Source organism: Protopterus annectens, chromosome 8.part0 (assembly GCF_019279795.1).
Source record: "Protopterus annectens isolate FY-2018-M chromosome 8.part0, PAN1.0, whole genome shotgun sequence".
NCBI lineage: Eukaryota > Metazoa > Chordata > Ceratodontiformes > Protopteridae > Protopterus > Protopterus annectens.
The window spans coordinates 1,328,117,100-1,328,131,812 of NC_056741.1; the positions used below are offsets into that span (position 1 = coordinate 1,328,117,100).

The 14,713-nt window shown below is 43.5% G+C and overlaps 1 protein-coding gene across 2 annotated transcripts in view; it reads left to right on the forward strand.

Annotated features, from left to right (window-relative positions):
* Positions 1 to 14,713, forward strand: part of C2CD2L (C2CD2 like) — a 1,057,749-nt gene that overhangs the window by 709,122 nt on the left and 333,914 nt on the right. For both annotated transcript variants that reach the window (XM_044080867.1, XM_044080868.1), the window contains exon 6: positions 10,913 to 11,033. In XM_044080867.1, coding sequence (XP_043936802.1) covers positions 10,913 to 11,033 — 121 coding nt within the window. The remainder of the gene's footprint in view (positions 1 to 10,912; positions 11,034 to 14,713) is intronic.

Sequence of the window (14,713 nt, forward strand, 5' to 3'; positions counted from 1 at the left end):
ATTCAGAAAGCATAGTCTTTGGGAAGCAAAATGATACTGATTGCGCCACACTGGCCTCGTCAGATCTGGTTTCCTTTTCTTCACCCTTATCTAATGGACGAGCCGTGGATTCTGGACTCAGAGCCGGATCTGTTGACTCATATGTCAGGGCAGTTCCATCCCTCCATCCAGACCCTCAGGTTAACAGCATGGCTTCTCCAATTCTGTTCCTAGTCAGGCTTCATGATTTTTCACTGGAGGTGGTTCATATTCTGTCTTCCTCCCACATGCCTTCTACTAGGAAGATTTATTCCAGTACGTGGAAGAGATTCTCCATTTGGGCTCATGAAAGACAGATTGATCTCTATACAGCTCCCATCTCATCAGTTTTAGAGTTTCTGTCTCAACTGTTTAGTCAGGGATCTGCTGCGGCAACTATCAAAGTGCAGTTGGCAGCCATTTATACTTTTCATGTTGATAATGAACCCAATCTAATGGCACACAGAGTTTCTAGGGCTTTTCTCAAAGGGACTATGCTACTTCGACCTCCGATCTTTGATCCTGTTATGCCATGGGACCTTAATTTTGTGCTACAGCAACTTACCTAATTTCCTTTTGAGCCCGCAGCAACCTGTGACATAAAATTTTTGTCTTGGAAGACACTCTTTTTTGATAGCCATCACTTCGGCTAGCCGGGTCTCTGAACTTCAAGCTTTATCAGTCCGGCCCCCTTACTTGATATTTCACAAGGATAGGGTTTCGCTAAGACCTAATCCTTCCTTTATGCCTTAGGTCGCTTCAGTGGTCAATCTCAACCAATCTATTGAGTTGCCTGTGTTTTTCCCTGAATTCTCTAACAAGGCAGAATTTAAGTTTCATCAGCTAGATGTCCACAGGCAATTACATTTCTATTTACATAGAACAAAAGAGTTTAGGAAATCTGATCAACTCTTTGTCTCATTTTCAGACAATAGACTAGGGACTTCATTTTCCAAAGTAACTCTGTCCAGATGGATTTCTAGCTGCATTTCCTTCATCTGTTCTTCAAATGGCAAGGAATTACCCTTTAGGGTAAAGGCTCACTCTACGCGTTTGATGTCTACTTTTACTGCCTTTCAGGCTAGGATGTCTATGGATGATATTTGTGCTGTAGCAACTTGGGCATCTCCTCACACCTTTATTAGTCATTACAAATTGGATCTGGTATCAAGGGGCAGATCCTCATTTGGTTCCACAGTGCTCAGGAGTATTTTCCAGTGAGCCGCCCAAGGTCCAGGTGCTAGGGACGCTGTCCCACAGGTAAGAATGTAGGCGAGATTGGACTACATAACATCAGTTATGTATGTAGTCCATCTTGCCTCACATTCTTACTAACCTACCCACCTATCCCCTCCTGGAGGACCTAGTGGTCGAGTCTGTGGTTTCAGCACTCTTTCTTGATATGTTGAGTTGGTCCTTCCTCTCAATGTGTTTGTGTGTGTATGTGTATGTGAGCTCGCAGCAAACAAGATCTGGAGGATAGGTGCATTGCAGCATGGGATACCTCTTAGCCACGAGCCAATTAAAGACTTCGAGATAGAGTATGGCCAAGTTGGAGCCGAGGTTCGGCTCCAAACCCACGGGTAAAAATGTAAGGTGAGATGGACTACATACATCGAACATTATGGTGAGTGCATAACTTCTTGTTTCCTAAAGTAGTAGTCAGCTTGCTGTCTGCTTCTCAAAAACCTTTGACATGAAACATATACAAAGGCAAATAGAAAAAGTTTGCTTTATGTGCATCAAGTAAGGGCATAGATCCTATTTTAGCCTCCCTCACTCTGCTTACATTTTTGACACATCTCTTTGATAAAGAAGCCTGTTATTCTTTCATTAAGGTACATTTAGCAGCTATTTCATCTTTTCACTCCATCATCCCTAGCATCCCACAAGATGTGCAAAGCCTTTTTAAAAGGGGTGTTTATTTCGGACCCTCCTTGGTTAGGCCTGCCCCCTTCTGGAAAGTTTGCACTGGAAAAAGTAACAAAACCTCCCTTTGAACCAACCAGTTCGATCGAGTTAAATTTTTTGACTTGGAAGACTGTTGTTCTGGTAACCATTATTTTATCCAAGAAGGGATTCATGCTTGTCTTATCCTCCACATACTCGTACTTGGTCATACATCCAGACATGTTGACAGAGCCAAGATAATGTGTCATTTTTAGTAAGTACTTAACGTATGTTACTGCTACATGTTCATCTCATGAACAAAGCTTTTTATTTTATTTATTCCTTCTTGACAGGGTTGGTGAGCTGGTCCTTGGATCCTTATCAGCAATGAAGGCACAAAAGTACAGGCAGAAGATTCAAATACAGTATTTCAGATATTTCACAGTTCTATAAAATGTGGTTATACAGCTTTTGGTACACCATGTTGTTGCTGTTTTTATTTATTTTTAACTTTGAGTCTGTTGACAGGCTTAAACTACTTTCTTGCTTCTTAGATTTCACTATTTTGCTGCATTACGTTGTGCATCCTGTGAACAAAGCATTCAGACCCAATTTTTTATATTTTCCTACTGAATGTGACCAGTGGCTTAGCTATAACCATTTATCTGATGTTGTTAATCTTCTTCCCATTCATCACTGATGGGCTCGGAACCGAATCAGCCTAATACCAAGCTTGAGTATACCAAAAACTCTCGAGCTAAGCTGCTACCCAAAATGCCCTTCTCCCAGTTACCTCAGATCTCGTTGGCCGTGCAGCCATATAGCAGTGTTTCACCGAGCTCTCCAGCTAAGTATCATATTTTTTATAAATTTTGCTATATTTTGAAACTTTTTTCTAATCTAATTCATTTTTCTACCCTATTTTTCTATCTAGCTCTACCCATCGGGTATTCCTTATACCATCATTGTCAACACCCTCTCCTACTCTTGTGGTATCGTTTGATACCATCGTTGGTATCTTCCTTTTCTGCTTCCTTTTCTATTCTTTCTAGCAGTAATTTGTCAGTTTTCCTTTTGTGTGTTGGATATGTCTGAGAAAAAAGGGACTTTGAGATTCAAACATTGCACTTCCTGCAATGACAAACTCCCCAACAGTGACTTACATGATGATTGTGTCTATTGTCTGGGGGTTTCTCGTCTGTCTGTGAAACCCCCTTGCCAGATTTGCCTGAGTTTTAGTCAGCGGACATTGAATGACAGAAAAAACAAACTTATCGTGAAAGGCCTGTTAACCTCACCTTTTACAGATGCCCTTTCTGTGTTGGAGGTCTCAACCCCTCCAGTGAAGGACAAAAAACATCCACATTCCAATCCCTCTTCACCAGCTAGTGATAAGGGCAAGTCCCACAAACACAAGGCCCATAAATCTTCTACTGAACACAAGATTGCTTCCTTTGCACCAAATATTCCTGTTGCTTTTGTTCCGAGCTCAGCTCCAGTTGCGTCTTTGGACATTACGATAACTTTGACGTCAGCACCACCTTCAACACTGACATCTATGGCACCAGTCATACAGTAACGGCTCTGACCTTATTGTCTTTGATAGTCTTGGCACCGACTTCACCTTTCACTGCACCGAAGATGGTTCCAACGATCCCCTTGGAGCCGATAATAACCTCAACTCTGAGTGCCTCCTCAGCACCGAGTCCTTTTTCGGCACCATTAGTTCCTCTATTGCCTGTTTCGAAGTTAGAGTCTCCAGTGCCGACAATTCAAACACCATGGACCCAGTACTCCCCCTCATTGGACCCGTTCTTAGGCCAGGCTTATAGCCCTTTTCTGGACCAGCCTGAATCCCATTCGGGAGTGTCTGTAAGGTCCGCCAGGAGTCTGTCTGAATTCAATGTGGTGCACCTGCTGGACCAGGTGTTGACAGCCAGAGGGATAAAAAACATTCCTAAGACTCATCCCACTTTGGGGTTTGGGTCTACTGCTCCCAGGACTCCCACTTATATGCCTCCCTCAGATCCATCAGTTTCGAGGCCCATAGCTCCGACGTCCTTGGTGGGAACCCTTTCCTCGGTGCTGACAGTCACCCTCACCTTTGGGTTTCCATAGGAACCATCCATTCCTCAGTCTCATGATTGGAGGGTGGAACCCTAGGTTCTGAGCATGGTCCCAAGTTTTTTTATTGGTTCCGTCCTTGGATCCAGGGGCAACACCTGCCCCGATCTTGCTTGAGGCTCCGGGAGTGGGTCTAGCAGAGTGGGGTGTGACCTCGGTTCTGAGATTGTCTTACTCAGTTCCAGGCTCCCATTCCTCTTCGGGCAGGCCTGCTTTCCAGGTGATGGAGAGGGTGCTTGCTTCTGGAAGCACTCCTCCTATGTCAGATCTCCCCCCTGCTCCCTCTGAGCTACAGCTACCATGGGCCACCTCCCCAGGACACCGAGAGCACAAGCCTCAGGAAACCCCAGTTCAGGGTAATTTTCCTTCCGAGTCTTCTTCAGACATTCCCACTGAAGAACCCCCTCAGAAGAAGGCATGTAAGAGGAAACACCTTGACTCTCCAGAGGAGTCTGTCAGAGGATACGGACTACAATGATGGGGAAGGGTCCCCACGGTCACCCCTTGACTATGTCTACTTTGGAGACATCCTGGAAGTATTGAAACAGAGGGGTGGCTGGAAGCCCTCCAACCCTTCCTCAGAGGAGTGCATCTTCCTGCAGGCATTCCGCTCTCAGCCTTCTGCTTCTTAGGTGACCCCCACCTGCTGACAAGTTAGTCCAGCTCATCGTGCAGCGTGCGTGGAAAAACCCTGATTCTATTGAGGCCATTCCCTGGAGACCAGACAAGATTCTTTCCCCACCAGAGGAGCATCCCCACTGGTCTAGAGGCTTGCCAGTAGATGCTATGGTGGTGGCGGCCACTAAAAAGGACCTTTTGGAGGAAAGTCCTACTGTCCACCCACCCAACAGAAAGTTTCGGGCTATGGACTGACTAGGGAAGCGAGTTTTTCCTTCAGCGACCTTTACAGTCAGGTCTCTGAATTACTTGGCATATTTCACGAGGCTCCAAAGGGATCTGATCTCCAAACTTTCTGGAGCCCTCGCTGGTCAAGTTTCTGATGGGGCACAAGGCAAGTTTGCCGCTCAACTTGCCACCCTTGAGTCTATCTCCAACTCGTCCATGAGGTTGCTCTCCCACGCAACCGAAGGGGTGGCTAGAGCTGCGGGTGCAGGTGTAGTTATGAGACGTCATGCCTGGATGCGCATCTGTGACCTCGTGGACTCCTTCAAGTCCTCCTTTTTGAATGACCCTATTGAACCATCACCCTTCTTTGGTTCTAAAGTAAAGGACACACTGGCCGGGGGCGAGCAGGATGGAAAGACCTTGTCTGCTGTTGGCCTACATTTCTCCAAGTCTCAAAGTTCTTTTTCCAGGAACAAGAGGAGTGGGAAAATATGGCACAAAAAAATCTCAAGGTCCTTTCCGCAACACACATGGTGAGGATTCCCCTACAGGCAGAGGGGGTTCCAATGGTGGAAGATGCCCCTTTAGGGGCAGAGGAGTCCCCGAAAACAAGACTCCAGGGATTCTTTCTTCGGGTGGTATTATCAACACTCCTGAAGCATTGCCCGATTGCTTTCCTCTGGAAACAGTCGGGGCTCATTTTTCTCTGCACCAAACTGCCTAGCACTCTATTACAAATGATCGGTGGGTGCAGAGAATAGTTTCCAGAGGCTATTACATCCCTTTAACATATTGCCCAAAACCTACAAGAAACCTTCCCGATGTTCCACCCAGTCAAAGGGAAGAAGCGGCTTCAGAAATAAGAAAACTGTGTAAAAAAAGAGTCATCCAACCAGTCCCCCCAGATCAGTGCGGATCCGTTTTTTACTCAAGATTCTTTTTGGTGCCAAAAAAAACCCATTTTGGACCTCAGCCATCTAAACAAGTCAGTGGTTCAAACCAAATTCCACATGGTCACTATACAATCCATTCTCCCTTTTTTTTACGGGAGGATATCTGGATGTGCTCGATAGACTTCAGGGATGCGTATTACCACATCAAAATGGACAAACGTTCCAGGAGTCTCCTTCACTTCTGGCTAGGAGCCAATCATTACCAGTTCAGAGCCCAGCCATTCGGTCTCTTGATGGCCCCCAGAGTGTTCACGAAATGCCTAGCAGTGGTGACTTCTCATCTGAGACTTCAGGGATTCCAGGTGTTTCTATATTTAGATGATTGGTTCCTCTCTGCCCCCACCAAGCATCTCCTAACCATAGCCCTCCACTACACTCTCTCACTGGCGAAGTCTCTAGGCATTACAGTCCACTGGGAAAAATCCAATCTACAATCTACCCAACAACTGGAATTTATAGGGGCAGTTTTCAATACTCAAGCAAGCCTGGTATCTCTTCCAGCTTACAGGCTTCAGAGGTTAAGATTACAAGAACAAGTGATAAAGTGATACTCTGTCAAAGAAAGGTGTCAGCAAGAAAAGTTCTCCAGGCTCTGGGTTCTATGTCTGCAGCCATTCCGATTGTTCCTCTGCAAGATTACATATGAGACTGTTACAATGGCTCCTTTTGTCCCAATGGTTGTCAAATCTTCACCCTCTAAACTCACAGATCCTCATCACCAATTCCTGCAAGCAAGATCTTCTTTGGTGGATGAGACCAGATGAAAATCTTTGGTGTCACCCCTTCCAGATCCCTCAACCCAACACGCTTTCCTGATAGGGTGGGGGGACATTTTCAGATAAAGACAGTCCAAGGCACGTGGTCCAGATTAGAGGCCAACCTGCATATCAATGTTCTGGAGTTGAGAGCGGTGCAGTTGGTGTTGCAGGCACTACATCCACTCCTTCCATCGGGAACAATTGCGATTCAGTCAGACAATATGTCAGTAGTCTGGTACATAAACAAACAAGGAGGGACCAAATCCTACCCCCTGTGTCAAGAGGCCATGAGAATTTGGCACTGGGTGATAGCTTCCAACCGCTTTCTTATAGCAACACATATCCCAGGGAGCTCCAAAGTGATTGCAAACAGGCTGAGCAGATGCATCCTCCTTTCACATGAGTGGTCTCTCAATCCAAACGTGACGGCAGAAATTTTCAGCCGTTGGGGCCAGCCTTGTTGCGATCTCTTTGCTTCCCCTTCAAACAACAAATGCAGCAGCTTCTTTGCTCTTTTTCCCCCAGAAGGGGGGGGGGTCACAGGGAGATGCTTTGACTCACAATTGGTCCACGGCTCTTCTCTATGCTTATCCTCCAATTCCCTTGATACCCCTATTTTTGAATAAAGCAATTCAGTTGAGATGCAAGGTGATCCTCATTGCCCCATTCTGGCATCGACAAGTGTGGTTCCCCTTCCTCCAGCCACACCTATTACAACCCCCATGGATCCTGGACACTCATCAGGACCTAATCTCTCACCCCCAAGGGTTGACTCCCCCAAATCTGTCCACTCTCAAGCTGATAGCTTGGCTTCTCCACTTCCGTTAGTCACCAGGCAGGAAATCCTCTCCTCACCTGTTCGCAATGTTATTCTGGCCTCCCATAAGCCATCCACCAGAAAACTCTACAGAGATAAGTGGAAAATGTTCGCTCTCTGGTCTAAAAAACAGATGTTAGACCCCTTCTCAGTTCTTGTATCTGTTATACTTCAATACCTTTCTGAGTTTTTTGAGAATGGAGCATCAGCTTCTACTATTCGAGTCCACTTGGCAGCTATCTCCAGTTTTCCTAACGGTCTAGAAGGCATTCCACTTATCTCCACCCACATTTGCAAGACCTTTCCCAAAGGAGTTTTCCATAGCAGACCCCCAATCAGGCAGCCTGTAGAGACCTGGAATCTCTCTCTGGTATTACAGTCCCTCTCTTTACCCACTTTTGAGCCTGCTGCAAAATGTGACCTTAAATTTCTATCATGGAAATCTCTATTTTTGGTGGTGGTCATTTCAGCTAGACGGATATCTCAATTACAAGCCTTATGCATCAAGAGTCCATATTTAATCTTTCATAAAGACAGAGTATGTTCGTACTAATCCATCTTTTCTCCCCAAAGTGATTTCTGATTTCTCTGTCAACCAGTCCATTGAGCTCCCAGTGTTCTTCCCAAATTATTCCATTAAAGGAGAATACTGTCTACACTCATTGGATGAACATAGACAATTACATTTTTACTTGGATAGGAATAAATCTTTCCGCAAGTCTGATAAACTTTTCATCTCCTTCTCTGGACAAAAATGGGATGTGCTGTATCAAAAGTCACTTTATCAAAATTGCTCAGAGATTGTATTACTTTTTCATACTCACAAGTGAATGAACTTAAACCTGTCAATATCAAAGCTCGTTCAACGAGAGCCATAGCAACTTCTGTTGCTTTTCACTCCAGAGCTTCTATGGATGACATTTGCACAGCAGCCATTTGGGCTAAACCCCATACTTTCATCAAACATTACAAATTGGACATGGTCTCTAGGGGAAGAGCAGCCTTTGGCTCAATGGTTCTCAGGAATGTTCTTCCATAAGGGCCACCCAGGTTTTCAAGTAGCTTGGGATTCTGACCCATCAGTGATGAATGGGAAGAAGATTAACAACATCAGGTAAAGAAGTTATGGCTTACCATAACGTTCCATCTGTGTTTAACATTCCATCTGTGTTGTTGATCTTCTTCCATTCATCACATCCCACCCTCCATTCCCCTACCAAAGGCTTCTGGTGGATCTTATGGGTCCTTGTGGTGTTTCAGGGTTTCTCCGCAGAAATGGCCTCTGCTTTTGCTTCTGTATGTTGCATGCAAACTCGATCTGAAGTAACTGGGAGAAGGGCATTGTGGGTATCAGCTTAGCTCGAGAGTTTTTGGTGTACATGAGCTTGGTATTAGGCTGACTCGGTTCCGAGGGCTCGGAACCAAACCCATTAGTGATTAATGGAAGAAGATCAACAACACAGATGGAACGTTATGGTAAGACATAACTTCTTTTTTCTTGGCTTTCAAGTTAAATTTACAAATCAATTTATATAAACTTAAGTCTGGGCTGAATGATGTTTTAATTTATTGCTGCAGGCTATTATTAAAATTCTAACATTAAATTATATTTTCACGTGTTATTAAAAGTTCCTAAATCATTCAAGCGAAAGCCATTTGAGACCCAAGCTTTCATGCATTTTTTGGTTGGGGGAATTCATATTGTAGCAGATTACTTTCATGACTGCAACTATTTTCTATCTGAAATCTTTTACTGGAAAACCATGCTAATGGAGTGTTATATTTTATTGCCAGCTTATTTAGGGATGAAATAAGTCAGGATACTGACTAGGAGAATACTGGCTTTTCAATGTTCCTGTGACTGTTCTGTGGTTCTCTGAAGTTTTGTGTGTCCTAGTGGTTGCTGTAATGTTGTCTGACATGGACAGCAGAGACCTGCATTATCTCTGACCATACTGGAGACTCTGTGCTCTCTTAATGTCCTTTTGCCAGAGGCCTTACCATCCTCATGCTTCATTTCATACTGCCAGCAGAATTAGAAAACCCCTCGAGATACAGAATATTTAGTTTCATAGTTTCATAGTATAGTACTAGGCTATCTGCCCTGGGGCATTTGTAAGCCTAGCCATAGTGATGTGGCTTTTGCCACCCCATGAAATGGTACAAAAATGTACAGAATAAATCTAGAATACTGTGCCTCTGTCTAGTAGTGACACAATGAAGGTCCCCTTATATAATAGAATTAGTTTACTGTGCCCCTGTCTAGCAGTGACACAGATGTGACCCCTGGGGTAAACTTACGATCTCCCATCCACTCATCAAGATTTCTCTTGAAGAGAGTCAGTGAGGGGCTCTGCCTAATACGAACTGGGATCCTGTTCCAAAGCAGGGATATATATTCTGTTTGAAATGTGTTAACCAGATTGTCTCACTGGGCTCATGGTATTTTATAATGGGAAAATCATAGGGTTGAAGTCCCTCTGTAGAACAAGTAAAAATACAAATGTATAGGTACCAATAAAATAGTTGTCAGCATCATTAGGGCACAGGAGTTATACAGATGATAAATTAATAAGGTAAGTCATCATACAGTGATGTGAGGACACACTAGGTGTGTAGAATGTTTAGCACAAGATGTTGACTCCCTTGAGTTGGTACTGTACTTGTTGGAAATGTGTACACCTGTTTATAGATGAGTTGTGCGCTTCTAAAAAAACTTTTAAGATATTGGTGGAACTCAGTTACATGATTTATCTAGGCATGAAATTCAACAAGGCTAGGTATGATACCTAAGAAGCAATAGTGGACAGCTTTTCAGATAGTAGATAGGGATGCAAAGAAGAGAGGTGTTTGAAATAAATAAGGTCCAGTGGGAAGTATCAAGCGAGGAGATTAGATAGCTGAAGAGGAAGAAGGGTATGGCCCTTGCTGAGCTGGACTTAGGTCAGCCAGTCAAGCCGTTGTAAAATTACACTATGATGGGTATCATGAGCTTTTCCCAGGATAAATGTTGTAATCCTGTTATGTTTGTAATGGTGAGTTTATTGTGACCTGATGTGATTGTAAGCAGGATGCATCTGTCATATAAGAGCAAGAGAAATGTTCATGGAAGTGGGAGTAAAGAATTACATTTAAAGTGAAGATGCCTGATTGTTGTGACTTCATCTAGTTTTGACTTCATCTAGTTTGAATTAAGTTCTCTGGTGCTCTGTGTAATTGTTTGTGTTGTATGCTTATTCCTTTGCACATTGATGTATTATAGTTTGTAATTTTTGTATGTGCCTTTGGCTTGGGTTATGGTAGAGAAGGGTTTACAAGCACACAAGTAAATAAATAAATAAATGCAATTTTTATATTTCGGTTTGAATGGATTTGAGATTGAGGTGTTTTGATTTAATTACATATCAAGGTCTTTGAGTAAATTGTTCAAGGCTCTGACTGTCTTTTTTTCTATAATTATTATTATTGTTATTAATTTTATAATATTATTATTTTTTACTTCACAGGTGAGCAGTGATCGACTTTCCAAAGGGTCAGGCACTCCAGCAAGCATGGGGAGCCCTGTGACATCCAGTCTTGTGATTCGACGACTTAAGGCTCTCAATGTAGTTCGAGCTGAGAAAGGAGGTGAGAGAGCATGGTGGGAAAGAGGAGCCTTTTAAAATAGTTAAACTATAATTTATCAGATAATGAAGTGCATCTCTTCTGAATTTTCCAGTATAGTACAGAAGGGGGCACACCTCACAAAGATATAATTCTGATTATAAATACATCCACACTGCGCGGCATATGCAGATGCTGCTGCACTGATGAGCTGGGCTGCTGTGGGGGGGGGGTTGTGGACTAGCCATTTACACAGTACTCATTTGCAGTTGCCTGAAATAAGGCTTCATATGAGGCAGAGAATAGCATTTGAAGAGGTGGCATATCTTGGCATTGGGATGTGGGAATCAGGGCACGTTCTTGATTCACTTTCTTGATCATTCTTAAGTTGAAATGGGACAGTGCATCATTTACTCTTCATATATTTAAGTATCATTCATGTTGTTTTATTAAAAGAAAAGATTTACAGTTTATGTGCAGTGACCATTTTTATGTGACAACTTATCACTCCAACGGAATAGAGGGATAAAGCCCTGACTATGATCCAGGTGACCTGAGTTTGATTGGTAGCTCAGGCACGCGACGGAGTTGGCAGGGACAATGGGACATTGCAGTCCTGGGAGGGATACTTATTATGTCTCTCTAGTGGAGTTCTAGTAAAGAATAGAACTGTGAGATATTAGATGTCAGGCTAAGGGCTGTTCTAATTTTGACTGGAGAGCTGGCATAGAGTGAAAGCTTCATCCTCCCACTCCTATCAAAGTCCTGCTGATTAAACTTCTGCTGCCTTTTCCTCTTGCCTATCCCCAGCTAAGAAGGGTTTGTTGGGCAAAGTTGAAGAGACTTTTTCAGGTTTTCCATGCCAAGTGGGTCCCTTGGGGATTCTTGCTGAATTAGATGGGTGCAATTTTTATTGCATGGTGTGATGTGTTCTTCTAGGTACCTTTGAAAGCATGGTTTGACTCCTTAGCAGGGCCCAACACACCTTGCCATTGACTAAGTTCCACATCTGGCATGCTCCATCCTGTGTCATGGGACCCTCCATTCAACACTCACTGCTTGTCTGCAGTTTGCTTAATGTTGTTCATGTATGGTGAGTGCAGCCTGCCCACTGTTGAAGTTAAGAGTGGGGAACCATCTCTGTGTCCCTTAGTATCCTCCCAGGAAGAGGATTCTTAGAATCCTTTCACCTGCATTTCTGAGACTGACAGAGATAAGGAGGAGTTTGCTCCCCTTAGTGTCACCTCTTCTTTGGATATATGCACATGCTGATGAGGAAATGTATGCACACTGACCTGCAACTTTTCTGCTTTCCCTCAGAATAGGCTAGACTTTTGTATGAGGTAGAAGGATGAGAAACCTGGGGGTCATCCCTTCCATAGAGCCTCTTCTGATGTATGCTAGGTAATACTGCCTGGAATCATTCAGGTTCTATTCCCTTTGCTACTAAAAAGATGGCTGCTGTCTACATCTCCCCAGTCAAGTAAGCTGACATTCTGAGCAAGCATTTAAGAGCAAATTCTTGTGTGAACCTTTTGGTCCAAGAACATTTCTCACATCAAAAGTACTGGTCTTAAGGAGTCCAAAGCTTTGGCAAGGTAGAATAGGAGGGTGTTCCTCTTTGCCACTTTGGGTCTCCTATCCCTCAATTACTTGTCTGGCCTGTCCTGGATCCAGTTCTTTCATGTGGGTCAGCCTGTGGAAAAGCTGGGAGACATCCCTGATTTGGGGTTAAAGGAGTTTCTGTAAAAGACCTCCTTTTCGCGTTCCTTGGTATTCTTTTGTATATATCTCATTGTCATTTTCATTGTGATGATGCCGTGACAAGAGCAGCAGGCTGACGGAAGTGCTGCACTGATGGCCTGGCTCGCAACCTCTACCTTTAACTAAGGATAAGCCAAAAAGGAACATTCTGGATAATCCCTTCTGGGTGATATCCTCTTTAGACAAGCTTCCGGAGGTCTGGTGGAAGACATACAAAACAGAAAACTGGTATAGACCAATGTTATGATGGTTCCTTTTAGCTTCCTTCTGTCCTTCTAGGTCTACCTATTATCTAAAGATTCTTCCTTATAAGATGAGCAGAGCAGCCAAGTGTCAATCAGTCTCTGTTGTGCTGTTGAAGTCATCAAAGGATGTGGTCCCTGCAGGCAGTTCTGCTGCAGCCCTAACCACCACACAGGCCTGCATGTTGAATGGTTGTGGTCAGAGTTTGCCGTAGCTTAGAAAACTGTTACCAATGATTAGTGCTGTGTGGCTGTGGTATCAGATGACTGCACTGGGGAATTATTAGACCTCAAAAAGATTGCTGTAGGGGGCATTTATTTGTATTGGAATAGTTTGTTCCAGTCTTCATACAGATTTTTCAGTATTTGAATATCCCGTAGCATGCAACATTGCATTCTTGAGCATTGGCCACTAAAGGACAGCAAGGCTGTAAAACAGAGCTGATTCCTTGCTACTGTAGTTCTTTTCTGCTAGCTAAAGTAAATGATCACACCACCAACGTAAGGTGGGCATTTTTGTATCATTTATTTCATATTTTTCTCGGCAGTTTTGGTAAACTTTTTGCTCTGATGATCCTACTTTATACTGTAAAGCAGCATATCTGTTTCTGTTGAGCATAAACAATGTTCTTGAGAAAGTCACCGTTAATTTTTCTTGTGACCATCAGATGCCTTCAGATGTTGATCCCAGTGTTTTGTTTGGGAAAGTGCATAGTACTGAGTTTTTTGTGCTACATTTAACATAAATAAATTAAGAAGATTTTGGCTAGGAGACTTGTAGCATTTTTGGAACATGCAAAAGTTCAGGATAGTTCTTGTACTGCCTACATCTAGGTCAGGAGTTTTATGTAAATCTGTAGAAAAAACAATACTTAATTGGAGACATTCATCATCATCATCATCTCCTTTTCCCCCATTTTTACACGGGGTTGGAGTGTCATGTCAACTGTCACCATCTCTCTTTATTCAATGCCATTCTCCTACCTTCTTTGATACTCATGCCTGACTATCGCAGGTTTTCTCTCACACAAGCCATCTACCTCTTTGCTGCACACCCTTGTTTCCTCTTCCCTTCTTCATGCCTGTCCCAGTTCTTCTTCACCAGATTGTCTTCTGCTTTTCTGTGCATGTAGCCAAACTACCTTAATCAGTTCTCTTTGACCTTTTCTGCAATTGGAGCTACTTTGGCTTCTTTTCTTATGTCCTCATTTCTTCATCTGTCCCACAGTGTGCATCCTACCACCCATCTATGACACTTCATCTCCATCACCTTTTGGTTCCTTAATCTGCTCTGCCTTTACTGCCCAGGTTTCTGTGCAATACAGTAGTACTGGTCGCACCACTGTTTTATACACCTTGTTTTTCAGCTTCTTTAGCATTCCTGTGTCACATACTACACCTGATAGTCTGTGCCAGTTGGCTGCAGCCCATCTGATTCTAGCTTTGACCTCCTCATTCATTCAGACTTCCCTTTTCCTCAGCCATTTCTCCCAGATACGTGAAGCTGTTAACCTGTTTCACTTTTTTCCCTTCTGTCTCAATTGTCAGCTTCTTCTGAACTCCACCATTTGCTGCCATTACAACTGTCTTGTCTGTACTCAGTTTCATCTCATGTGCCTTTAGTTTTGCGTTCCATTCCCCTTATCCTTTGCTAAAGTTCTTGCTCAGAGTCTGCCTGCAGTGCCACATTGTCTGTAT